Source organism: Ooceraea biroi, chromosome 8 (assembly GCF_003672135.1).
Source record: "Ooceraea biroi isolate clonal line C1 chromosome 8, Obir_v5.4, whole genome shotgun sequence".
NCBI lineage: Eukaryota > Metazoa > Arthropoda > Insecta > Hymenoptera > Formicidae > Ooceraea > Ooceraea biroi.
Genome location: NC_039513.1, coordinates 2,922,786 through 2,950,281, shown reverse-complemented (window position 1 = coordinate 2,950,281; position 27,496 = coordinate 2,922,786). Strand labels below are relative to the sequence as shown.

General features: G+C 35.5%; 5 protein-coding genes across 13 annotated transcripts in view; 3 read left to right on the top strand and 2 right to left on the bottom strand.

The window, feature by feature from the left end:
- Positions 1 to 439: 439 nt before the first annotated feature.
- Positions 440 to 2,176, top strand: LOC105287799 (cyclin-dependent kinase 2-interacting protein). The gene is made up of 4 exons (XM_026971798.1): positions 440 to 639; positions 881 to 1,104; positions 1,271 to 1,379; positions 1,494 to 2,176. The coding sequence occupies exons 1-4, from the start codon at positions 588 to 590 to the stop codon at positions 1,703 to 1,705; spliced, it is 597 nt and encodes a 198-aa protein (XP_026827599.1). The 5' UTR covers positions 440 to 587; the 3' UTR covers positions 1,706 to 2,176.
- Positions 2,177 to 2,897: 721 nt separating this feature from the next.
- Positions 2,898 to 4,506, top strand: LOC105287798. The gene is made up of 5 exons (XM_011353571.3): positions 2,898 to 3,046; positions 3,130 to 3,265; positions 3,348 to 3,505; positions 4,087 to 4,199; positions 4,376 to 4,506. The coding sequence occupies exons 1-5, from the start codon at positions 2,898 to 2,900 to the stop codon at positions 4,483 to 4,485; spliced, it is 666 nt and encodes a 221-aa protein (XP_011351873.1). The 3' UTR covers positions 4,486 to 4,506.
- A 2,762-nt stretch (positions 4,507 to 7,268) lies between these two features.
- Positions 7,269 to 12,107, top strand: LOC105287795 (sodium-dependent neutral amino acid transporter B(0)AT3). The gene is made up of 14 exons (XM_011353569.3): positions 7,269 to 7,367; positions 8,326 to 8,583; positions 8,649 to 8,835; positions 8,922 to 9,037; positions 9,124 to 9,231; positions 9,317 to 9,400; positions 9,493 to 9,654; positions 9,727 to 9,837; positions 9,933 to 10,134; positions 10,237 to 10,436; positions 10,509 to 10,710; positions 10,790 to 10,949; positions 11,019 to 11,282; positions 11,391 to 12,107. The coding sequence occupies exons 2-14, from the start codon at positions 8,401 to 8,403 to the stop codon at positions 11,587 to 11,589; spliced, it is 2,178 nt and encodes a 725-aa protein (XP_011351871.1). The 5' UTR covers positions 7,269 to 7,367; positions 8,326 to 8,400; the 3' UTR covers positions 11,590 to 12,107.
- A 1,905-nt stretch (positions 12,108 to 14,012) lies between these two features.
- LOC105287794 (E3 ubiquitin-protein ligase CHIP) lies at positions 14,013 to 17,821 on the bottom strand. The gene is made up of 4 exons (XM_011353568.3): positions 17,535 to 17,821; positions 17,027 to 17,225; positions 16,402 to 16,727; positions 14,013 to 16,305 (listed from the first exon to the last, which is right to left on the bottom strand). Exons 1-4 carry the CDS (start codon positions 17,649 to 17,651, stop codon positions 16,063 to 16,065), a joined length of 885 nt encoding a protein of 294 aa, XP_011351870.2. The 5' UTR covers positions 17,652 to 17,821; the 3' UTR covers positions 14,013 to 16,062.
- Positions 17,822 to 23,157: 5,336 nt separating this feature from the next.
- Positions 23,158 to 27,496, bottom strand: part of LOC105287792 (T-lymphocyte activation antigen CD86) — a 235,361-nt gene continuing 231,022 nt past the window's right edge. For all 9 annotated transcript variants that reach the window (XM_011353559.3, XM_011353562.3, XM_011353557.3 and 6 more), the window contains one exon: positions 23,158 to 25,923. In XM_011353559.3, the coding sequence (XP_011351861.1) occupies positions 25,814 to 25,923 (110 nt within the window). In that variant the 3' untranslated portion in view covers positions 23,158 to 25,813. The remainder of the gene's footprint in view (positions 25,924 to 27,496) is intronic.

Genomic DNA, 27,496 nt, shown 5'->3' with positions numbered 1-27,496 from the left:
TTTGTATATTAATGTTTTTTTCCAATTTTGACAATCTGGGGGTCTATTACGTATCTCATCACGAAGTGAAAATGCGAAAAGTGAGCAAATTCACTAGGTATTGACCAATCAAATTATAAATATTCTAGTAAATTTGCTTATTTTTCACATTTTCACTCCGTGAAGAGATACGTAATAGACTCCCTGATCTATTTTACAGTTTGGCACACACACAACACCATTTTACAAAATTTAATAACACTTCACTAACACTATAAACACTGTAAATATTATAAATGCTATTTTACTATTATTATTTTGTTGGTTGTCAGAATATAAAGTGTTTGCAACGAAATATATGAATAATTTTTATATATGTACTAATGCGCATGCGCAAACTACAGCCAATCAAATTTAGGCACACTTTACCTCGTTGCACCGTCCCGCAGTGGCTTCCTCCCCGCAATGATATGCTCTGTTCCTGTATTTCTATGTCCATGTGAAAAACACTTGTGTTAATATTGCGCCGCATTATAACCTCGTTTTATGTTTTCTGCTGGAAAGTTCCCAATTTTACTTGCTAGAATCTCTAGAAAACAGTTTTATGTATGTCCGATTTGTTTTATGTACATGGGATTGACAAAATGTATTCTCCTATAAGTAAGATTTAATTTGCACATGAATATTATATATAATTATATGTGTGAAAAAGTAGAATAATACAAGATGCAAATACAAAATTTTTTGAGAATTTATCAAGTATTGTAACTTATTATTATTATATGAATATATAAATTTAAAAATTAACATTAACACACACCAAGCACACACACAAAGAATTAATTAACAATGAGAAGATGTATTATTATTATTTTTATTTATTACAAATCACTTATTACAGAATTGTCTCCATCTAAGTTATCACAAGGAAAAAATATAACAGGAATTGCTCGTCACGTACGTGATTTGACTGCAGATATCCATGCAAATATACAACAATGGAATGGTCTTAATCTTCAGGGAATTGATTATCTAAAACTTATTATACATGAAAAACAAGACAAAGGTTATTCTGAAAATTTACAAGATTTATGTGACAAGTTAGAAAATATTTGTAATAATCTAGTAAGTATATTTTTTAATTTTTCATAGAATATAAATATTATCTAATGTGTCCCTCATAGAGCTAGTTTTAATAAATACCAAACAACTTTAGTTTAACTAATTTTCAAAGTTTTTAGAAATACATGAATTTATAGTATACAAAATCAAAAGTAACTCTATTTTACAGGATGATATTGTTAAAAAGTTAGATGAAATTAAGCATCAGTTGAAAACTATAACTGCCTTACAGGAAACTCCAACTAAATTGTTTATGAATGTGTCCACAAGTACATTTGGTAAAAAATATTTTATTTGTATCTAATCACACACATAACCACTATATGATTTAATTATTTAACAAAATTTAATTATAGCTTTATAATTATAACTCTGTGTTTCAATATGTTTAGGGGAAACAGCAGAAACTATATATGAAGCATATTGTGAGGAAGCTAAGATAAAACGTAAAGTACTAGAAAATGTTGCGCACCATCATACAGAATCTATGGATATATTTCATCTCGCAGCATGGACACATCAACCTTCAATATCTGATCGTTTAACAACATTATTAGAAGTATTGCTTCTTGAAACTGGTCTCAGAAGCTGTGGAAGCGAATAAATGCTGTCAATGTAACATGTAATTTTTTCAACAATGTATTTGTTCTTGTTTTTACCTTAATGTTTTTGCTGCGTATGATGTATATGTACGTCGTTGGAAAATAGCATTGATTGTAGAAAAAGAGAGAGAGAAAGAGTTTTTCACAACTTTTACACACATAATATTTGAATAAGTATATTATAAGTACGTCTGTTGCTTGGGATGTTCTTTTTGTACCAATAATATATTTAATAATAATATGTATGTGTTTCACATATGTATTTATAATATACTCATATCGTACATAGACTTTAAGCTCGTTCGTAAAAGCAGCAAGTATCCGAAATATTTAAGAAAGAAGATAATTAAATAAAGAAAATATAAGGGCAAGGCGAGAAAGTGGATAAAAGGTACCCTCAAAAAAATGATAATCCACATGTGAATGTAAATTGAGTAATAGTTGAATAATAAATCGGGAAATTTTATTATCAATCTGGTCTATTGTTACTCTATTGCCCTTTTTAAACATTCGTGGTAGAGTCAATCTGTTACTATATATTATATACATTTATTTATTTATAATATGCATTTCTTAGCATTAATTTGGAATTAAACGAAAGGTAGACTGTGTTGGCATTTGTCAAGGAATTTTAGTCAACTCTTAGTTTTAGTTTAGTTGACTTAGTAAAAAAAAGTTTTTTTTATAGAATGCAGAGTTCTTCTAAAAGAAAGGAAATCCGCTGGACATAACAAATATATTGTTTAAAGTTTTCATGATCGTCTTTATTTCCTAAAGGCTCAAATCGATGAACTACAGTTTAAATCATCTAATTGTTGAAATGGTTTAGTTTCTAAAATTCTTTTTATGTGCTTATAATTTTATTTCTGCCGAATATTAATATAATTAATTGCAATCTGTTGTTGGAGTGTGTTTCTATGTGTTCTAAATATTTATAGATTTTTTAAATAGTTTGTCAAAACAGATAAAAGCGAAAAACGAATTAAAAGGTAAAATGAAGTGATTAATTTTAGGAGCCTAGTTCAGTAGCCTAGCACGCGGTAAATAGTCATGTGACTTGTTGCTTTTGAATGCGCACGCAAGTACCGCGTGGTGGGGTTTGTCTTACGAGTTGGGAATGCTGTATCGCTGTATGGAGTCTTCAATCTAGTTCAGTTTTAGTCAACGTCAGTCAACGTGGGATGGTGTTTACCAATGGCGGAAAAACTTCACGCGTGTCTCGTTCAGTACTTCGCGCGGTTGGAGAAGCTCAATCATAAATGGCAAGAATTATCAAAAAACGCCGAAATACCACTTATGGCTCTGGCTAATCAGGCTGAACAGTTCCGAAGTATTATTACGAAGTGAGTAAGCAACGTTGCATTATAAGGACTATCCTATCGTAAGTTAAATGGGAGATATATTACATGGTATGATTATTTTTTAGCCCAAGTACGGAGAGTACAGAGAATGCTATGCATAAAGAGATGTTGGAAAGATTTATATTCAATATTCTCATGCGTATGGAGGATGAAGTCAGGCTGCTCTTGAATATCCTGACCCAATTTAATGACGCCAATCAGGTGTTTTTGTATTTATATATAATGGCTTTTAAAACCGAAATTCAAAATGAGAAGACTTTGAGAACTAAATTTATGATTTTAGAACTTGAAGAATTACCTGGACAACTTGGAGAATGCCAGGAGCAAAATATCCTTAAAGGATGAAGCGACGCAAGAATTAATTAACGGAACGCCTCATCGACCAAGGCTCAATATGCTTCTAATTTGGGCCGTGGAGAGTTTCCAGTTTTATCATAAGATGTATTATCTGTTGTTTTTATGTAGCGATTTATTGATAATTTATATGTACAGAGTGTCTCACATAAGGCGAAAAACCGTTTGCCCACAGGTATATCTCGTCAAATTGAATTAAAAAGTCTCGTTTCACTTTGCAAATAACCACGTAAAATTTTGAGATATTAATAAAAGAAGATTAGCGAATCAGTACGCGCAATGCGGTGAGACGAGTCTTGTAGGCGCGTCTTTTGACGGGCGATGCCAACATATCCTCTCTATGCTGTAAACATGCTGTTCCATTCGCAATCAGACTCCACCTTATTACCTATATCAATACCGGTCGCGAGCGTCTGTTGCTACACGTCCCTAGCAACGCGTCTAAAAGTCGCGCCTCGTCTCATCGCATCGCGCGTACTGTTTCGCTAATCTTCTTTTATTAATATCTCAAAATTTTACGTGATTGTTTGCAAAGTGGTAGAGGACTTTTTAATTCAATTTAACGAGATCTATCTGTGGGCGAAAGGTTTTTCACCTTATGTGAGACATCCTGTATCTAATAAACTTTATAATCTATCACTACAATAAAATATATTGTTTGTGTTTAGGTATCTTCAAATCAAGGATTCTATGAATTTGCTTGATTATAAAGCAAAAGACACCATTGACAATTTAATTTCTTCTTTCAAAGAAGACAAACGCGGGAGGAAGAATACGAATAGTACGTAAAATTTATTTAATTATTTCTTTATGCACATTGAACGAAGTTACAACAAATATATATAGTATGTGATTAAAAAGTAAGCAAATAAAAATGAAAATAAAATTGTGATTCAATATAATATCGCGCTTTTTGATTTTCAAATGTTTGATAATTAAGGATCGTATGTGTTTCAGGAATACTCGCTTTTACGCAGTTCTTAGCTAAAGAGACTCTTCGTCAGAAAGGCAAAGATACAAGAAGACATCGGAGACAATTGCAGAGAAACATAACTAATAAAAATTGATGAAGATATATCTCTTTATAATTATAAGTCGTTGTTTGAATTGAGATTATTTTTATAATATATTTTTATAAAAAATATATTATATATTTTTTATTGGACATGTATAGTAATAATTCTATATGTATATAAGCCAAATACCACTCACTCACTCATTGACTCATCAACGTGCAGCCCGAACCACTACATCTATCGACTTGAAATTTTAAGGGTATATTCCTACTATCACGTAGATGCTCACTAAGGGAGGGTTTTCCGAAATTCTACCCCTAGCGGGTGAGAAGGAGTAAAATGTGTTTTTATTTAATTCTCCACATAAATATCGCGGGCGAAGCCATGACGGGAGCTGCTAGTAATGTATAATTAATATTAAGTGCGGAAATTCAGGTTTGAAGTGTCAACCTTAAGGCTGAAAATACGCTATATAGCTTAGCGAAACTGACAACTTTACAAAACAGTAAATATGATAGCGTTTAACAAGCATATATATTAGATATTGCATTTTGTTTGCTTTCCAATTGAAAAAAGCTGAGCAAATAATATTTCTAGTCTCGGCAACCTGCTGACTTGCCACGTTGGCATGGCCAATAAATGATCTGTTTTCCTTTATTTCGTTACTCAACAAACGAGTTGTTGGTAATACTCAACATTAATTGTTTGACCAAGTTGCAGCAAGTTATAATATATGACCGCTTCATATTCCACCAAATAGATAATAAAACTTTTTGCGTGAATATTTGATTTTGCGATCGGTGTCGATGGTTGACTACAGTCAACTGACGATTTTTTTCTTTCAGGATTGCCGTACAAAATCTACTTTTAAATATACTTTTCATCGTCAATAATAATTTTCTCCAAAAAGCCTTCACTTTGGCTGTGTTCCGTTATTCACTGCCAGTACTGAAAATCTATAGTTTATGTCACGTGTACGTGGCAGTAAATAACGGAACGCAGCCTTTAATTGTATCTTATTAAGGCTGATTTAAACAGAGCTACTTTTGACGCTTAATTATTACTGGCTTCTTTTATCGCTAGCTTCTCGTTCTTTCAGAGCGAATTTCTGGCTGATAAAGTCGCTAGCGTTACATCATTTACAGGTTACTAGTAAATAGTGTGCAGTCGCCAGTTTTAAGAGTCATGGCAACATTGTCAAACATTGTCATCTAGCCATCTCGTGCACATGCAGTATGCTGATATATTCACTTTTCGCGCTCTGATTCTTTGAGTGATTCAAGAGTGATTTACACGGCGCTGCTTTTATTCGCTTGGAGCAAGCTTCTTCAGCAAATTCGCTGATAAAAACTTCTTCTAGACGTTCGATTTTTAGTCGCTGCAAAAGTTGAACATGTCCAATCTTAACGCTCTCCAGAAGCGACTTCAGCAATTTAGTATCAAGAAAAGCTCCATGTGAAGATACTAGCGAATGAATCAGCGCGCGAATAGCGAATAGATCGGTATACTGCGCATGCGTGAGATGGCCAGCTCTTGAGACTGGTTATCCCTACAAAATTCTCGCCAAAACGCTGGCGACTTTACACTGTTTACCAGCAACGTGTAAATGATTTAATACTAGCGACTTTGTCAGCCAGAAATTCGCTTTGGGAGAGCGAGAAGTTGACAATAAAAACCAGCAATAAGCGTCAAAAATAAATTCGCTTGCCGAGAGCGTTAAAGTTGAACATGTTCTACTAGACGCCGCGATTTCAAAATTAGCGACTAAAAATCGAGCATTTAGAAGAAGTTTTTACCAGCGAATTCGCTGAAAAAACTTGTACCAAGCGAATAAAAGCAGCGCCGTGTAAAGCATGCTTTAACAAGGATATTGCCGTATTGCTTCCTTTATTTGGTTTTCAAACTGACAATGAGCTTATGCGGAATCCATCGGTCTACTTATTGAATCTTTTCCAGCTTATTTGAGCGAAACGAAAATTGATTTGCGAGTTACTTCTAGTTTTAAGCTTATCTTGATTTTGAGCGGGATTTTTATTTAACAATTGTTCATCTTCCAATTTTTTCGGCACATCGGGACCTTCTTCATCGGTAGGATAGAAATCACTACTCCGAAACTTTTGATATCACTTTTTACAGGTTTTATGCGTTGCAGCACCTTTTCCCAAAGCTGAGTAACTAATATTTGCAGTCTTGGCAGCATTGTTTTTAGATCGAAAAGTAAAAATGAAGTATCTGAATGTAATGAAGTATGATATGCTTGTTGGACGCCATCGTGTTCGACACTATTTTTTAATTTTGTGAGATTATTGTTAGCTTCGCCAATATATATATAGTGCATTTTAAACCTTAAGATTGGCACTTTAGAACCCACTAAACGGTGGGAAGATATTTGAATTTAAAGCAGAGTTATGATTAATTGAAGGTGAAAGCACCGAATTAATTTCCGTACCTTATGAATAATTAAAAGTAATTATAAGTAATTAGGATATAATTCAATTTTTTATATTAATCTGACAGTTATTTAAAATATATATCGTGATAATTCGTTATTTAAACTTTTTTTATTGCCTGTGCGATTGATCTACAATGATGTATGTGATTATTTTTTTCATTATCTCTATACACTTTAGAATTTTACGGGTTTTATATTAAATAACAGATCACAATCAGAATGACTGATAAATCATGATTTGTCCTCCGCTCACATCTGCTTTTCTGTACCTTCCTCTCGGAGGGAAAAGTGATTGCGCGCGGTGAGAGGACCGTGGACGAAAGAGAGCGTCGCGGCGCCGGCGCTAGCTATTGATTCTCTTGGATACCGTGATTTCAAAAGTTACTATCACTAGCGCACACCGAGGTGCCATCAGTGGCGAACCGCTCCTCGACCGTGGACAAGGTCCTCGCGCGTTTCCTCTTTTAGTCCCGGCAGGTCGGTAAGGATCTTTGCCTCCTTGGTCTTCGCTCACGATAGAAACATGAACGACCAAAATCTCGCGGACGTCCTTCTTTCGCGATAAGCTTATTATGCACGAATAAATGTATATTCGAAACAAGCTATCGCAAATGGGGATGTACGTAGGGGTTCGGGGTTTCCGTGTCAATCGCGAATACGTATGTCCGAATGAAGTAACGATTCGCGTGTGAGGGCGTATATATTTGTCCGATCAAAATGAGAGTTTTTTAAATATATATACATGTATTATATACGCAGGATATTTCATATTCGATATTACATGAGTAAAGTACGAATTTCCCTCTTTCGCATGAATGTGCGCAAAATGTTTAATAAAATTTACGTCCGTGCGCGAGAACGCATATTTGTGTCCAGGCAAAAATCAATTTCCAATTTTTAATCAATTTTCTATATGTATACATAGAGGATACGTACGTAAGTTTTGCGTGAAGAAGACACGTGTGTAGGATGCATTTGCGTGCGTCTGATTGTGGTCGATATCTATGTGACAAGATATATACATTAATGTAGGTTGAACTTATTGAGGATGTTGTATGCACGTATGGACATAATTTTTGAGCGATTAAGAATAAAATTAAACACCCTAATAGCAAGCTAAATTCGTGCGAGCAAATGTTGCAATAATCACACATGATATATTGATATCATGCACACATTTTTTAAATATAAATATTTTATCTTAATTATATTAAAAGATATATTTATTTTTCTTTATATTTATTTTATAATATACACATATAAAAACATTATGCATATAAATATATATCATTTTTATTTTTTATATCTATCTTTTACTCTTAGATAAAAATTTATGAATTATGAAATATTTGTTGTGCAATTTGTTGATCAATTTATTTAAAACTCTTTATTTTTATATTTAATTGTTCTTGTATTGTAATTTTCGATATTTTTCCTAGGATGGAGCTTCTAGGCTTTTTCGTTTGATCAAAAAGACTGGACTTGAGACGGATTAAAACGAAAAGAGAGAAGATATGGCGAACACGGCTCATCTCGTTCGTCGGCAAAGCTCCCGCGATCTCAAGCCCCAGAAGAGCATCGATAAGCTTGAAATGAAAGAGATGCGTGGTAGATTAGTGGTGGATAATCGAAAGAACATCGCCACTGCCAATTACGGGGCCACTAACGCGGCCTTTGAAGACAGCAGTCCTAATAAGGTATCTAATTGTCTGATGCTTTCTTGCGAGGTATCTCGTGAATCTGGATTGATTTCTGTCCGTAGAGCAAAACGGGAAATGGTCCCGTCATTGTTAATAACGATGGCAAGGCGATTTTCCGGCCGGAAGCGGGCGAAGACGAACGTGAAAATTGGGATAGTAAGCTCACTTTCCTCCTGGCGACTGTAGGATACGCGGTGGGTCTTGGAAACGTATGGCGCTTTCCCTATTTGGCTCAAAAGAATGGTGGAGGTGCGAGTCCTCTTTATTCAAATTGCTTATAATTCTTTTCGCGCAATTGTATGTGTAATTGCAAATATGATTTTCGATATTCGCAGGTGCTTTTCTAATCCCTTACTTTGTGATGCTGGCTATCGAGGGTATACCCATATTTTATCTGGAATTGGCAATCGGCCAGAGATTGAGAAAAGGCGCCATTGGAGTGTGGAACCAGGTGAGTAGTAAAGAGATAGAATTTATATATCTTATGATTAGACTGAGATAATTATTTATAACGATGGGTTTTCTCTTCCTCTAAAGGTATCTCCGTATATGGCCGGCATCGGAGTCAGCAGCGCCGTAGTGTCCTTTAACGTGGCTCTTTACTACAACACCATTATTGCCTGGTGCCTATTTTATTTTGTTCAGGTAAGAATTACCACCATCCATATCTTATTCTATTCTTTGTGTCATGCTACTCACAATTATCTGAGTTTGTTTGTTTGTTTATTAGAGTTTCCAGTCGCAGCTACCTTGGGCGGAGTGTCCCAACAAGTACTTCCAGAATGGATCTTACGCTCCCGAACCCGAATGTCTGGTAACGTTGAAGTTTATGTTGATGTAAAAAGCTATTTTCTTACGCACGCATTAAATCTCGTCACCGTGCATAACATGAGGATTGGTCCGCAGGTTAGCAGCCCAACGCAATATTTCTGGTACCGGACTACCTTGATGATATCTAAAGATATTAATACACCTGAAGTGTTTAATTGGAAGATCGCCCTGGCGTTGATCATCGCGTGGATCCTCGTTTATATGTGCATGATCAAGGGTATCGCATCCTCGGGCAAGGCATGCTTCTTTTTATCGCGAAAATTAAAAGTTATTCTGTGTTTCGTCAAATAATAACACTGCTTTCTTCAGGTCGTGTATGTGACTGCTACATTTCCATACATCGTCTTAATAATTTTCTTCTTTCGGGGCGTAACGTTGAAAGGAATGTCGGATGGTCTGCGGCATCTCTTCATGCCGAAGGTGTGTTTTCACTTCCTTCTCTTCATTTGCCTGTATTACTTATGTAATAGACAACTCAAATAATAATTGATTAATTGTTTGCTTTTACGCTTCAGTGGTGGACGTTAACCGACCCGGTGGTGTGGTTAGAGGCTGGAACGCAAATTTTCTTTTCTCTAGGTTTGGCTTTCGGTGGTCTGATAGCATTCTCTTCGTACAATCCAGTAAACAACAACTGTTATCGGGACGCCATCATGGTCAGTCTGACAAATTGCTTCACATCTATGTTCGCAGGGATTGTCGTTTTTTCGATTATAGGTATAATTTTCATAATAAATAAGTTTTATAATAATAAAATAATTATAATTTTTTTCTTCGAAAGTTTCCTATTTTCAAGTCTGCTCAATTCCGCTCGCACAGGGTTCAAAGCCACGATGGTTTACGAACAATGCTTGTCGGAAAGAAATAGCACTCTAATAAATATATTTGGCCAATCCGATAAAATACCCGAGGAAATCCCAAGTACTGGTACGCTGCTAAACATCACGAGCAATGGAACGTGGAGCAACTTAATAATGCCAGAACTGCCCGAGTGTGACCTGGAAAAGGAATTGGATAATGTAAGCATGAGAATACGTTTATCGAATGTCTGCATACAACATTCTTGCAAATAATGATAATGATGATTGCAGTCAGCATCGGGCACAGGTTTAGCGTTTATCATATTCACTGAAGCTATCAATCAGTTTCCCGGTGCCCAATTCTGGTCAATATTGTTCTTCCTGATGTTATTCACGTTGGGAATTGACTCCCAGTTCGGTACCTTGGAAGGTGTTGTCACCAGTATCGTCGACATGAAGCTGTTTCCTAATTTAAGGAAGGAAATTTTAACAGGTAAATAAAGAGCGTTAAAACAACTACTTTCCCGAAAAGAATAACTGCGAGTGAGAGTAAACACGCATTTTGCATGCAGGTGCGATTTGTTTGGTATGTTGCATAATCTCTATGGCCTTCGCACATGGAGCTGGCAGTTACATCTTCGTGTTGTTTGACAACTTCAGCGGAAACTTTCCGTTGCTCATAATCGCGTTCTTCGAATGTGTAGGAGTGTCCTATGTCTATGGTTTAAAAAGGTAAGTACAGAAAATATTGCAAGACTTTAGATCGAAGGTACACGTATCTATGTCTTGCGATATCTTCAGATTCGCTGACGACATCGAATTGATGACTGGCAATCGACCTGGCCTTTACTGGTTGATATGTTGGAAATACCTCAGTCCACTGGCAATGTTAAGTATCCTGATCGCGTCTTTTGTTGAGATATTTTTTGAAGGGAGTGGTTATCCGGCCTGGATAGCGAGTAAAGGCATTACGGAGAAACATGAGTGGCCCGTTTGGGCACTAGTTCTCATCGCTATTCTCATTCTCACTTCCGTTCTGTGGATACCTGCGGTCGCCATTTGCAGGTTGGCATTATCTTATAATCATTTGTAATTTGTATCATTTTATAGAAATAATAATTTCTATAGTGTGTTATATGATTGTACATGAATTTTCAATTCGATTCTCTCCAGGTACTTTGGAATTCTCATCATTGATGACAACGAAAAGGCTTGGTTCCCTGCAGCTGATCTCAAGGAGTTCCATGGAATCGTGCCGCATGAAGTAACAGCGGCTGAGACATTACTGTTTTGCATTAGGAGCGATGGTTCCGAAGGTTTGTGCTGTCCTACAGGTGGTCCTAGCGATGACGAGGACGAAGACCTTACCTAGGATTGATCTCAATCGCGACGCGCGTTTCCATGGATGATTTTGCTTCGAGAAATGCTTCACTTCATTCTGTGACAACCCATCTTTGACTGCTGCTGCTGCTGCTTAAACAAAAGTGGCTGATATCTGTTTTGGTGAATCTGGTCGAATTGTAGTCAACGCATCTGCGGTAGGATCTTGTCTATTGTGTCAATTAACGTAAAAGCTTCGGCATTAGAAGTTAGTTATTTCTTCATGGTGAGAAGACGGAGATACATTCATGAAATGGATTCATTTTATGTTTTTTAAACTATAAACGTAATAATTTTTAACTGTCAGATTTAAGTTTTTTTCTCTACTATCCGCATGTTTTCTATATTCGAAGATTCGAAGCATTTGTTAATGAACTGATAAAGAAAAATATCGAGAATGTATCCTCGCCTCATATAACAATTGTTATATAATTTTATTCGAATTTTTCGAGTGACGTTAACTATTGCGAAATGGCTATCGAAGCTTCACGAATAATGATAAATATTAGGCTACCATTCGCATACACACACACGCACACACACGCACCCACCCACACACACACACGCGCGCGCGCGCGCGCGCACGCACGCACACACAAAGCACAGACAGAGTTTTCAATAAATACAATCGCGCGTCGCGTGAAGGGAAAAGGTAATCTCTCTCACGGGAGAAATTACCCGTTACACGAGTTAACGATGAAACATTTACTCTTTAGCAATTTGCGATTAACGTCAGATTTAATAAGATTTAGCGGTAGGAGCCGTCCAGTGGACTTGGGTTGGTAAAACCCGAAACGTTGTTTTAGATAGGTAGCCTTGGATCAGAGTATTTGAATCCTTAGATCTATGGGTGCTTGGAGATTCGATACTTTGAGAATCAATGGATCTAAAGACTTAACGATACAAGTACTTATGAATCTAAGAACGCCGGATAAGGAGATAAAACATCCAGGTTTTCTAAGAACACGCAAGGATAGACGGATTCACGGATCTAACAAAGAATTTAAGATAATAAGTTTCCGCAAATACAAGGATCCAGAGATCTAAGAATCCAGGAATATCCACGATTACGTGGATCGATAACGCGACAATAATGAATTTAGCATAAAGATAAAATCGATGACAATAATCAATAATTGGGCTAATCATGCTTGACAATAATATATTGACACATTGCGCAGTATGCGATGCGCAATTGAGGAAGCCTGGAAGATGATCGATTCGACCGATGGAACTGGCTTTTTCGGACGAAGATAGTTATCATCATCTGGGCGTAGATCAATCGATTAGTTCCATGTAGGTCAATTATTATTTTCATTTTAATCTTGTTGCGCACGTTTAAATTTGATCTGATACGAAAAATATATTAAGGTAAATGCATTATCTTGATTGAAGAACCGGAATCCGCGGGTCGAGTTTAAACATTCAAAGTGCATTTCATGGAACTTCTTGTTCTCAATTCTTCGTGACAATACTCAGATGGCCTGATATATCTTCCAGTGATATTTTAAACTTGACTCTTTGCACTCTGAATAACTTTCCATCATGTACAATCAAACATTGATTACATTATTTTATAATTTATATATAAGAAAAGGATGTTATCATGCCTCTAACTAGATTGAATTTTCTGCAGCAACGTCTAGCAATGTATATATATGTATGTCTACTGGATGCACAGATAATTAATAGGAATTTATAGTTTCGTGTTGAAATAAGATATTCTAGTGCAGAGAGTTGATTAATCGATTTTGGGATATTTGCCTAAAACGTACAAATGTTAAACGCGGACAATAAGTAGAATTTTGTTTTTTTTCGAGTTAGTTATTAATAAAAATAAGCAGAAACGCGTAACTGCATTATAGCAATCGTTAAGCTAACTAATTAATTAAACAGTGACAATAGAAATCATCAATTAAGTAATGACGAAGAACGTCATCAGTTAATTAATGAGGACAAACCATATCTTGATGTCATATCATTTGTTACAACGTATACTAGTTTTTTTATGTCATATATATGTATATGACTTACTCGTTCGCGGTCTCTCTTTACGAAAAGCTCTCTCTTGGAAGTTAAATGCGTTTTTAAAAATTTGGATTGAATTAATGATTTTTTTTAACTGCCTTAAATATTGTATCTTCTTGTGACTAACATCGAGTTAAATCTTCCATTTATCATCACTAAAGTTTACTGTTTTAAAACCTAATCGACAATTTCGAATGCAATTTACTCATTAAAGGGGTGAACCTAAATTATCTATCAAAAAGAGAAAGATTAAGCAGCAATTCATTATTATGACTGCTGAAGTTGTAATTGCTACAACAAAGAGGGTGATCTATCTTATTGGACTTTTCTTAATCACATATTATCGATGTAGCTTATGCAATAACACAAAATGATACACCGACGGCGGACGGTAAGAATAATTATTATTAGGTATGATTGCGATGATTGCGATACAATATATACAATAATATTGCGTATACGTAAAATTGTACATATATATATACATACATATATATATATATATACATACATGAATATATTGTTGTCAGTTGAATGTTAAAATAAATACCTTGAGTGGATTTGAATTTCTCTTCACTGTCAAACAGTTAAGAAGGCATATACCTTTCTCGGGTTGAAAAAATCGATTGTTTTTTGCATATTTTGAACGTTTAACGTCTTAAGAATGAAATCCTGAAGTCGGTTTTTTGAAATTCGAACAACTATAGAAGATACAGCGCTTTTTACTGCGCGATGCACAAGCATACGGTTGCCTTAGTGGAGCGGCACGCCCCTGTAAAACCTGTTTTTTTAATCTATTCCAAATGTAGCATAACGTACATATTACAGAAACGTTACTAAATCGTTGTCTCGGCGGGTTTACACAAAATAACAACGAAAGTTACAATAATTTAATTTTTTTGGAGAATGGCTCCAAAAATTACAAACAGTAGTAGTACTCGCATCGTAGAAACAGCGACTTATATAGCTGTTTGCTTATTAAATGAAGGAGCCACATCTTTGCTAAAAATAATGAATGCAATGAGTATAAAACCTGGCAAAATGCAGCGTAATTCGCAGCTGCAAGTGATACTCGTCGATTCTGCCAAGCGGACATTCGCACGCAACACGCGACTCGAGAGGCTGAGATTCATCGTCGACTTGTCAAAAGTCAATTGGAAGAAGATAATTCAGCTAAGGAGGACCCATTTTATGGTATAGATAATTTTATGTAAGTTAAAATAAATCAATTTTATTATAGTGTAAACCTGTTGTAAAACTTTAGAAGCGTTTTTCTCGAAATCATGTTTTCAAAATCGCTACCAGCCGAGACTCGAACACGGCTCAACTGATTTGAAAGCGGTTTTGAGCTACCGCAAGCATGTAAAATTTTCTAGTCCCTAGTCGAATGCTTTTTGCACCTTTTTAATTGTTTCTATTTTATTTTGAGAAACAAAATGAAAATTTCGGCCAAAAATCGATGTCTTCAGTTTGAACGTCCGCCATTTTGTTAAAAATCAAAATTAAAAAATTCGCATCTGAGAGGGACTAAAAAATATCATAAATTTTAAGACTCTTCGATTGTTTTATTTCAGATGAACCAGGTCAGAGATTTCGCTGGTACCGCAAACCGCTGTATGACGCGCAGGATCTAGGGCGGGAAACACTTCCAATTATAAATAAGAAATAAAAAAACAGAAAACGTAAGCTAAAATGTGTACTTTCATTTATGAAAAACCTAATTCTCGTAACTTTTATATTTTCGCCAGAAAAAAATCATGAAATATGCCAAGTTTTTGCTCGGAGAAAGGTATATGCTCCCTTAATACAAAGCTAATATTGAAATAAAAAATATCTTTTTAGCAGACAATGAGTAAGCAAGGATAATAATATTAGTGATAAAATAAATAATTTATTGTTTATAGAAAAACAAAAATTACATATGTATAAGCGCTTATTATTTTATATTACCCTTCGAGTCACTGCTAGAACTTAAACTTTTAAACTTTTCTTGAATTTTCTCAATATCAATTCTCGACTTTAATTTTAGCGCAAATTTTGATTTTTTAATCTTGTTAAAAACACGGTTTTTGAAAATACTAATTTTTGCAATCGAGAACTATTGGTTATAAAATTAACTGAAAATCCGTATGCAAACTAATTATCAGCATTTACGAAATTAACGCATACTTTATAGATTTGTATAATTCTTACGCTAATTATTCGCTACATATCTGATAACAATAACGTTTTACGTTTTATATATAGCATATTTCACACAAATATTTAACGATAACAAAATACTTAATTCTTTATATATACTACTATTTTACATCCTTGAGATTTCTTGGATATGCTGCCCTAATAAACCTTTTTATCGAAAAGTCAAATTTTCTTTTTTTTTATCGAGAAGTGCTATTGGTTTAACTTAAGGCAGTAAATCTATGCAAACTCAACATCAGTAGTGCAAGGCCCATTCGTTTTCCTGCAGAAAAGTATCGACCACTTCCTTCATCGCTAGATTCGGGATTAGCTGATCCTGCGTTAGACGGACACGTGTGACTGGATCAAAGTGGCCAACTCGTTGAAGATGTTCCTCGATGTCCTTCCGCTCGTATGTGATTCCACTCGGCGTAATTACCGGTTCCTGCAGAATTTCGAAGCTGATTTTGCCACATAAGTAGTCAGGCACTTCCCTTTTCTGCAAATAATTCTTTCGCTAGTATTATATCAGAATTACAGCATGTTAACTCGGAAAACTGAACTTCCGAAAAAAAACAAAAGCTAAAAAACGAACCCTCCTCCTCTCGTCGACTTTGGCAAAGAGATCGTTGAGCCGCGATATGCAGGTGTCTCTCTTTTCCTCAATTTCCTCTTTTCTCCTGGTGAACTCGGCCGAACTCGCTTCTGCATCGGTATCTTTCGTCGTCTCCTGTTCTTGCAAATCTGTTAAGTTGCGCTTTGCATCGTCGATGATCAGCTGACTCAGGTAAGTCTGCAATTCAATGTCCTGGGCGATTCTTTGTTCCTCTCTCACTTGGAAACGACGTTTACGGGCCTGCCGCAATACACTGGTGATATCATCTCCATAATTCAGTTTCTGCTCCTTTGCCAAGTCTACAGCTGCATTTCGTTGGAAGTTTAGCATGTGCCATATGTATTGGGTCAGTCAAGAAGTTCGGCTCGATTTTTGTGTCAAATTTTACTTCATTGCATTCAGTAGAAACAAATTATTCATCAATCAAGAATCACCGTCTATGATATAGACATTATCAACATTGTTGCCTGCGTTCCATGTAAATTGATTTGAGAAATTGAAAATCAAACTGAACTTTTTACCTGACCCAATATATAATTTTGATTCATAGCTCTAATCTAAACTCTAATTTCAGAGAGACAATATGCAAGCTTGCGTTATATACCTCTCTGCAAGTGCTTCACTGCTTCATCGAAGAGCTCTAGTTCCAAAAGAGCGAGTCCCAAAAAAAAATGCCCTTTCATCAGACAGGGATCCATGTCCAAGGCTCGTCTGCAATCTTTGCACACGGATTCCCATTGTTTCAGTTTTAAATGACACAATGCCCGATTTGTGAAGTATAACGCTTGATCTGGATTCTTTATCTGTAAAATAGAAAAAAGGATTATTTTTCTCTCGTTAATAAGTATTTCTTCGTTCGAAAACACTGCAGATTTATTTTACGCGCAAACTCTCGAGTACGGAATCTTAAATTTCCCTCCTTAATTTTAGTTCAACCTTCGGACGCTAGGATCACTATCGAGCTGTCACCTTTGGTACACGGCATGATTCATGATTCAAAACAAAAAATATTTTGTTGTAAAGCAATCGGGTAGAATGCGAGAGAGCGCTCAATTCAGAATTATATACGATTCCGTGATGCGCGATATAGTATAGTAATTGATATCACTTACAATCGCCTTTGTGTAACAATTTGCTGCGTCTTCATATTTGTGCAGACTAAAGAGATGATTCCCTTGTTCCTTTAGTTCCTTATCAGATAGATTCGCTGTCGAATACATCTTACTCATGATGGCGGACGGTATGCGCTGTGGCTGTACTACATGCACGATCAATTAATTATGCGTGGTGGAAACCGTATTAGCACATGCAATGATCGCGACACTCTCGTCTAACCTCAAAGAAACGTTCGAAGTTTCATTTTGGTTCTGTTGAGTCATCGACTGTGATCGACACGATACGAGCCTGAACTCGTATTCGCGATTTGACGCAACCGCCATCTCGAGGAGAACTCAAGAACTTTATTTATTTAATAAATTTATTTAATAAATTTAATTTAAAATCAAACGCGCATCTACAAACTTGCGCTTTAAAAAGATGGTACACAAAAAAAGGGTGTACACGCGCATATTAGTTTTATGGAGAGTATTAATCTATATATAGGAAGATGTCCTGGCTGATTCATCAACGTGCAGCCCAAACCACTGCACCTATCGACTTGAAATTTTAAGGGTATATTCCTACTATCACGTAGGTGCTCACTAAGGGAGGGTTTTCCGAAATTTCTCCCCTAACGGGTGAAAAAGTTATAATGAAGTTTTTGTACATTTTGAGTTCTACACACAAATATCGCGGGCGAAGCCGTGACAGGGGATGCTAGTCTATCTATATATAAACTATATTTCTATATCTATATCTAATAAATATACTACTATTTTACATCCTTGAGATTTCTTGGATATGCTGCCCTAATAAACCTTTTTATCGAAAAGTCAAATTTTCTTTTTTTTATCGAGAAGTGCCATTGGTTTATTTATTGGTTTATTGGTTTACTAGGTAGATATAATATACAGGGTGTCTGGCATGAAGCGGACCAACGCTCGTGAGCTGGTAGAGCACAGTGAACTGAAAAGAAAAGTCCTGTACCACTTTGCAATTTTCGCAATAATTATCGAGTAATTAATTATTAAAAATTATCATATTAAGCCGGCCTACCGCCAAATGTAAGCGCGCGGCGAGATGTGACCGCCTAGCGATCGTGGTTGCTAGGCGCGCGGGGCGGTAGTTTGTTACAAGCGGTAATGGCGCACAAATGGCAAATGTCATATGGTAACGAAGTATGATCGCGAAGTATGTAACAAATTATAATTAATAAAAAAGTGGGGTAGGCTGTGTCGGGACACGGCCGCAAGTTTTTAACGTGAATACGTCATGTTAATGGAAAGAGTTCAAAGAAAGAGAGTAGTTTCAATCAACTATGTGTATATTTTCCTATATATTATAATCCAAAGAGATACCCTATATATTATAATTAAAATGAGACTGTATATTAAAATTGAATGAAAGAAATTTTGTCACGCGTCCCGCGTTACGCGTCTCGCGTCTCGCTCAACTTTTCAAATTGGCATCCATCGAGTTATAAGACGTATTCACGTAAAAAATTTGAAGCAGAAAAGTATATATACGTTAATATGTAACTTTTATAAGAAACATTCTTCCAACAGTTGATACCAGAAAGTCGCTAAGAGGACAATATATAAAAGAATATATGGTGTCTCTCTATTTTAATTAAAACATCAAAAAGTACAAAAGAGAGTAATGCAAATAAATATTATATTATTGTATTATAATATTTATGTATATTTTATATATTAACATACAAATATATATTACAACCCAATAAAATTTAGGAAATAATTTACAATTTACAATCGTTTTTCTTATAAAACATACATGACACGAAATAAGTTATCTTCATCCAAAAACACATAATTGTGATATAATTATATAAAAGATATATAATAAATTATATAACAAAATTTTTTGGATGAAGAAGAAGTGGATAAATAGAGAAGAACTTGGTCTTGCTGGATTAATTATGAGTAAATTCATATAAATTTTATTCATTATTTTATGTTTATTTTATTTTTTGTTTAGTATTTTGTAAAAGGAACGGGAGTCCTTCCTGTATCCCGCAAGGGCAGGAATAAATATTATTATATTTCTAAACATGAGGGCATGTTACAAACGTTTTAAATAAAAAAAATTGGTTCCTGAACATGAGATTACAATTGAATACATGAGAGCTACAATTTAACCCTTACTCATCCTCTTGAGGATTAAGAAAAAAACGAATAAGGGAAATGGAGAAAAAGGAAAAAATTGAAAGAAAAGGAAATTTATTCACGTTAAAAAATTAATAACACACGAAAAGGCAATTTGGCGACGCGATACGAGGAGCTATTCTTACCTAAAAGAAGCAAAAAATGTATGAATACATGGAGGAACATAGACAGAACCTGGCGTCACAGTTACAAACTTCTGGAAATTCTGGTAATGAAAGAGCCGAGAAATAATTAGGAGACTGCCTTAGATTTGAACTCGAACTCTCCGGGATCCCTGGCTCTACACGTCTAGGTCTTAGCGTGTACGGCCAATACTCCTACTGTTGTCATCATCTTGTTTTCATTTTGATCCTCTACGCGACCTGACGGTCTCTACTATCTTTCCATATCTTACAGCTCGGCCAGCCTGACATTACATTCGTCCCCGAATGTCTCCGATGTTGGTTCACTCCACTGAGTCCTTCCCAACCTCCATGTTGGTTCACTCCTCTGAGTCTGTCCCAACCTCCATGTTGATTCACTCCTCTGAGTCCGTCCCAACCTCCAAATTCAGGCCTCACGAAGGACCTAGTTGCAAGCTGATTTTCAAATCCCTCCTCTCCGAGAGGTAACGGATTATATCCCACTTCTGATGTTGAAAGGGCCGAAAAATAATTAGGAGACTGCCTTAGATTTGAACTCGAACTCTCTGGGATCCCTGGTTCTACACGCCTAGGTCTTAGCGTGTACGGCCAATACTTCTACTGTTGTCATCGTCTTGTTTTCATTCTGATCCTCTACGCGACCTGACGGTCTCTACTATCTTTCCATATCTTACAGTAATATATATTAAAAATTGTGTATCTAATACATTCACTGCTACTCGCATATTAGATGCCACTAGCGTATTAGATTTTCCATTCACACAAACTGGATTAATAAGATTAACCGTAATATACACCCAGTAAGCAAACTGTCAGCAGTATGTCGACAGATTGATAGCAGATTCAATCAGAATAATGCAACAGATCCGGTACCATCTGTGTCCGCATTAAGATTGTGTTCTGCCAGCAGATCCTGCTAACATGATCTGACAGCAGATTGGCAACAGAAACCGAGCAGAGCCTGCCGACATAACCTGGCGGCAGATTGGCGGCAGAAATAGAGCAGGATCTGCGCAGTCTAGTTGGCAGCAGATTGGGAGCAGAAATCGAGCAGGCTCTGCGAGAAAGTGCCGTAGTAGTACAAATTTATTGGAGCAATATTGATTAACAATATAAATCTAATTTTTTATGTGGGGTATGAATTAATTTCTTATATTGGTCCACTATTGTAAAGTAATGTTTTTTTAATAAATACTTAATTTGATTAAATGGGCAAAAATCTAATGCCTTCAGATTGCTTGCGGCGTGTGTGGACGTTGTCCATGAGAACCTCTGTGCCGCAAGTTCAAAAATTCTTAGAAAAATTAATATTATTATGTCGAGATACGTATATTAACTTATATAACTGTCAGGCTAAATCTTAACGTCGAGTAAGAACTCAACATGTTCACCACCTAGCGGTGCGGAGCGAAAACGCATATTCCTAGCCGTGTAAATTTGAATAGTGTCAAAAGCTGCAGATCCTGTTCGGTTTCTGCCGCCAACCTGGCGCCAGATTATGTCGGCAGGCTCTGTTCGGTTTCTGTCGCCAATCTGCTGCCAACTACACTGCGCAGATCCTGCTCTATTTCTGCCGCCAATCTGCCGCTAGGCTCTGTTCAGTTTCTGCCGCCAATCTGCTGTCAGATCATGTTATAAGCAGGATCTGCTGGCAGAACACAAGCTTAATGCGGACACAGATGGTACCGGATCTGTTGCATTATTCTGCTTTATATCTGCTGCCAATCTGTCGGCATACTGCTGACAATGTGCTTACTGGGTGGATTTTGTACCCAATCTGTGGCCTCTCTGCTCACATATTTTGTCGAACAGATTTTGCCAATGTCTGTTCTTCGCAGGTTTGGCTGACTGGGCATATAATATCACTATAATCATTTCGGAAGTCTTAATAAATAAAATCATTAAGTGCTTTAGAAATACATTTTGGTTTCCATTTTGGAAACCAGAAATACGTTCTGGTTTCCTTTTAGTATTTAGCAGTCTTTATCTCACAAATATAAGTAATGTGTGTTATAATATTATTCACGAACTTATGGACAATGCCACGCTTGTCTAAAAATCCACTTTAATAAACAAGAGAAAAATATATTACTATAATAAATATAATCTTCATGTTACGGAGTCTCCCGGTGACGTGATAAATAAATAATGGAATAAACAATAGATTTGGTCGTGGCCTTGTGCCGTGTAAACGCGTTTGGAATTGTTCTAATAAAGCAGTTCAGTTTAACGAAAGTGTGATTCCTTTTGGTGTTGTTCTTTCTCTTGCGCGAGTGCAAGTCGCGAGTGTGTGTGACGACGAAGAAGAAACGCCCGGATGCGACAATATTAATGTTTTTGTCCTTTCAGACTTTATCTCTTTTCCTGTTATTATCGAATGTCTTAGAGGCCAGCCGAAGAATATAACAAAACTTTAAAAGAATATAACACAAATGTACTGGCAAATTTCTGTTATTAGATTCATCTTCAACATCAAGGTATTTGATATTTTGGAAACATAAAAGTTTGCACTTGCAATCCACAAAAAGACGAGAAAATATTTTATTTTAAAATAGCATTATAAAACTCTAAATATAAAAACACCGAATTAATTGGTACACTTAATAATTTCGGGACGCACTTATCACCGACGTATCGCATATACGTAGTATAACAGGTTTATGTAGCCATCCAAAGTTGGTTATTATAACAACAGCACATTAAAGTTCTATCAGAGAAAAATCAATTCTTCAAGGTACAAATAAAATCCAGTACATTATTTACGTCGAAGATGTACATATTTATAAACAAAAGACGAGGTACTTACCTCATATCGACAAAACGATTTTATCAGAACTTTTTCCTGCATTTTGAATTTCAAATGTTATAAAATTGCACAATTGAGATATTTAGACGAAGGAAAGAAGGATAAGTTGAGCAGAAGTTGAAATTATCTTCGACGTTTCGAGATATTGGCACATCTCCTTGAAAAAGATAGATCGATACATACAAGTATTATTTTCTACTACTAGAAAATAACCGTAATATTAATGACAGAAGGACATAAAAAATGAACTGCATCGCAATTTGTTTTTAATTTCTGCGTAATGAACAAATTTTCCAAAATTGATAATTGCAAACATATTTAATCTTGTTTTATTTACATGCAGAACAAATTGATTCCTGAAATGAATTCAGAAATCTGATTATTTAATTAAAATTTTGACAGAAATGGAATAATATGAAAATAAATAATTCATTTTAACTATAGCTTTAGAGAAAAGCACAGAAAAGAGGGAAAAAATCGATCGAATGAGAATTACTACATATCTCCCACAAATAATCATTATTTTTCCTTTTTTTAATCGCCTTACGAATTCTGGTACAATCGGATTCAACATAAATGACAAATTCAGTACTGCTCGCTTATATATACATTAATGGTATGTTTGTTAATTTAACGTCTTTCGAATAGTGTCGCTAAGAGCGTACGCTGATCGCTCGTATACTCTAACAAGTAATTGATCTCGAACAATCAGATTAAACTTACTCACTACCAGTCATTCTCATATTCGTTCACAGCTAGAACGTAGATTCGAGATGCGAGTCATTTAATTACTTGCATCTACGTCCGAGTACGTTTCGCTTTTATTTTTTGGAATACACAGAAGCAGGAATAACAGCATTCGCGTGAGCGAGAGTAATTTACAAATACTAACAAGGACAAATCTTGCTCGACGTATAAAAAAGCGTGGGGCAGAGAATGAATGAATGAAGTTTTGAAGAAAACGGGAGAGAAAGGGCATAGATGATTTTACAAAAATTCAATTGCATACCCGATGACTAACAGAACAATCGTCGTCGAGAACTCTTCTCCAGGAACATACAATCGCATTACACTGTTTCCTCATCGTGATGGAGATCTATCGATCACTTCTGGATATCGCATTTAGAGATGCGTAGAATTTCATCGCGATCTCTCGGATCATTTAATTCTTCTACTATTCGATAAAATTTTAAAAAATAATCCAGCAAAACCGACTTTTCTTGCTTTAATGAAAAGATAAATCCTCAAGCTAAAGGATCTTTATTTGTATCCATGTTCCAAATGTTTTTGTGAAGAAGAATTCAGAGAAAAATAAAATAACGGTAATAAAAATGAAATAAATCTTAAAATTATTCACATTCTGCGCACCCCTCATTTATCTGAGCAAGCAATGCTAATTTAACGACAATAAAGCGATCGAAAACGATCTATATTTATAAGATTGCGCTGCTCGCTAATTACTTCCGTCATAAATCGTTTTCTACTTTGACTTAAGGATCGATAAGTAATTTCTTTCTGCTTCTCTTGTTTGCACCGATCAACTTTTTTCAATCCGACAATAATGATAACCAAATGTTCGATATTACGACATAGCTTTTTCTTTCTCTTTCCTCGAGATTTTCTTCAATTTATTTCTTTCAGCAAGAAGATTTAGCCTCTATAAAAAGACGCGTCTAAAATTCCTCACTGGAATTTAACTGGAAACTGTAAGTTTATTATAATATAGACAATTTAAAAAATTTTAGTATAAATATGTGAGCGAGGCAAAGTCCTTCCCTCTTATCTCTAAGAAATCCTAATCCAATATATGTCAAGATCAAGGTCGAGATCAAATCGAGATCAAAGTGAAGTCATCGACGAGATGTCCCCTAAAGTAAATAATTACCAGAGTGTTTTGTTAGAAAGATTTTTTAACATCTCTTATCTCGTTTCGATGTTATTTGGTTAGAAAAGAAGTAATATTTTTAAAGGGCTTCAACCAAGGCTCTCAACCTCTTAATGTAAAACTAAACACTTTTAAAATTATGCATCTTCTATCTTAAGTTATATTTTAACATATTTAGAACTTATAAAAATTAGGAAGGAGGAGATCCTTCCATTTTTCTTAGTTTCTTTATGAATTACCAATCGATCTGATGGTCAGAAACCAAAAATACATTACTTCTTACCTCTTTAATTGGAAACATCCCAAACGCAAGCTTTTTACAACCAAATGTATTTATACACGATTGCGTTCGGACGTTATTCTAGATAGGTCTTTGTATTTTGATATACATAAAACAAAATGCAGCTCATATCGTAGCTTCGGAGCAAAGTAAAATTTAGAATTATCAATTAGATATAAAAATCATTTTTGTCATTTTTGTAATTTATTTAGTGTATTTTAATTTGCATGCAACTGACAAGTCCGTCTTGAATTTTAACTGTATCTAAATACTAACATGTCCGAATATAATCATGTACAAATGCAATTGCAGTTGGTTGTTAAAAATTGTCGTGTCCGATAAGCATTGTATCCAAATAGAACAATCCTCTTTAAGTCCGAATCAGTTGCGTTCACCGATAGATCTCCACACATTCTGCAGGCATCGCATTAGGAAAAACAAATGCTAACTCTATGTTATCCGCAAATGTCGAAGTAAAGGAGATTTTTCATCCTCTCAAGACAAATCAGTCTGTTTGTACGCTCTTTGTAGTTTGCTCCTTTTTCGTGTTCACACATCCACAAAGGATTCGTATTGATAGTAACATTAATGGTGCACGATCGTTTCATAATACCTGCGATAGCACGGAGTGTGGAAGTTGTTCAAGAAAAGGATAGTGGATCATGAATGGTGAACAGAATTGGCTGTCAATTCACATTTCAGAAGTGAGAGCGAAGTTGGCGAATTCTCCGCGCTGTTAAAGTCTTCATGCATCATCCTATTTTTTGTTGTCTGTACAATTTGCTATTCCGACAAATCGATCGCAATATACGGAAAGAAGATTTGGTTGATTCATAAAGTTCGGTAGGTGGTAATTAGCGTGAATGATGCTACCCCTTGCCACCTCCTCATTCTTCCTGGTCTTTGAACATTATTCTTATATCGTCGTTTCGCTCTCGCCTGGATGAAGTTATCGGCCGTGCTCTCTTATTGCAGCGTCTCATGATCGACCAGTCACCTCGCGAAGGAGCCGGCGTGCAAAAGCAATAGGAGTAACGCCAACGTCCTCGTGGCCGCTCCGCTGTTGCTAGAGTTCCCGTGCTGCATGGCCGCCGGATGTTCCCCTGAAACCCCAGAAAATCAAACAAATAAATTAAAATACAAATCTTTATATCTATTTTTATGATTACAGATTCTTCGACAATCTTGAAAATTAATGTACAAACTTACAAATGTAAGTATTTTGTTAATTAAAATACTGACTGCATAGGATTATAAATTCGAGATTGATTAAATGGTATAGTTTAACATAACTCCAATTATGCAATATTTCTTTCATTGCCTTGAGCGCTACGTTAAAATAAATGTCCGCATAATCAGAGCGATACATCAATATTTATTAGAATAATCACGAATAATTTAATCGTAATTGTACGAAATTAGCAGCGCATTAGCTTGTATATACGTTAATTATTGTCGACCACAAATACGTAAACCTTTGAAAGCGATAATGAAGAATACATACGGAATTGCACATGCATATATGTTTTATAAATTGTACCATACTTAGTAAACAACGGTTGATTATTAATCTAAATACATATATAATAGTTTACCGATATACCGAATAGTGATATCTCATCCATCGATCTGCAAATTAACTCGTCATTCACAGAATAATTCAAGTGTTACATGCTATAAACGTTTCGACATTAAATGTCACATTATTGATGCTCGTCAAAAACACAAAGGAATGGAACAAAGAGTTAATATTACCCTATGTTTTAAGCTGAGCAAAAAAACAGCAGGCGTAACATACGAAATGTGAAAAGTATGTATATAGTAATTGTTTGAATCATTCCAATGTTTTTAGATGAAATGTTCGCTTGAAGGGAGAATATCGCAGACGTTCCACGAGCTCGCCGCTAAAAATAAGTCATACCTCTAAAGATATGTAAAACATGTGCATATAATTTCCGTTGGACCGCTGTATCTTCAAATCCCATTAAGAAGTTTACTGACATATTTAAAAGCATTATATATCAAAATTTGACCAAAAACTTAGGCAAACGGAAGATCTCTGCATGCTTCGTACCACACGCTTCGTACGCTGACAGAGAATCAAAAAGACTCCAGAGTGAAGCACTGCAAAGACATACTAGGAGTGACCGGTATTGATCCGGATTTCATGAAAAATATTGTAATTGCTAAAAAGTAATAAAAAATATGAGCACTCGTACAAATGAATTTGAGTCAGGCATTGCAAGGAAAAAAAGATATAGTTTATTAAAACTGTTATACATTATTTTCTAAAGTATCTAAGAAAACTGATTGCTCTTTACAAAATCTTTTTATTGCTTATTTAAACGTGATAATTATTATGGTTCTGTTACATGCCACCATAACTGCTATCGAGTTATATCAGCTGCGAAATAGTGGCCGAGCTCTTGAATCCACATTAGTAGTAACAGATAACGCGTCTGACGTTGATAGATTAAACCCATGGCCGAGGATAATCACGGAGGAGAGGAAACCGAATTTTGATACCGAAGTTTGATGGACGTTTCAACAACTTGCATTCTCACAAATTCTGAACGTGCATAAAATCATCGAAAGGCGCTTCGCATATTGCTCGCCAAATTCACAATTAATTATATCCATTTACATATATGTAAGTATACGAATATGCAAGTATGC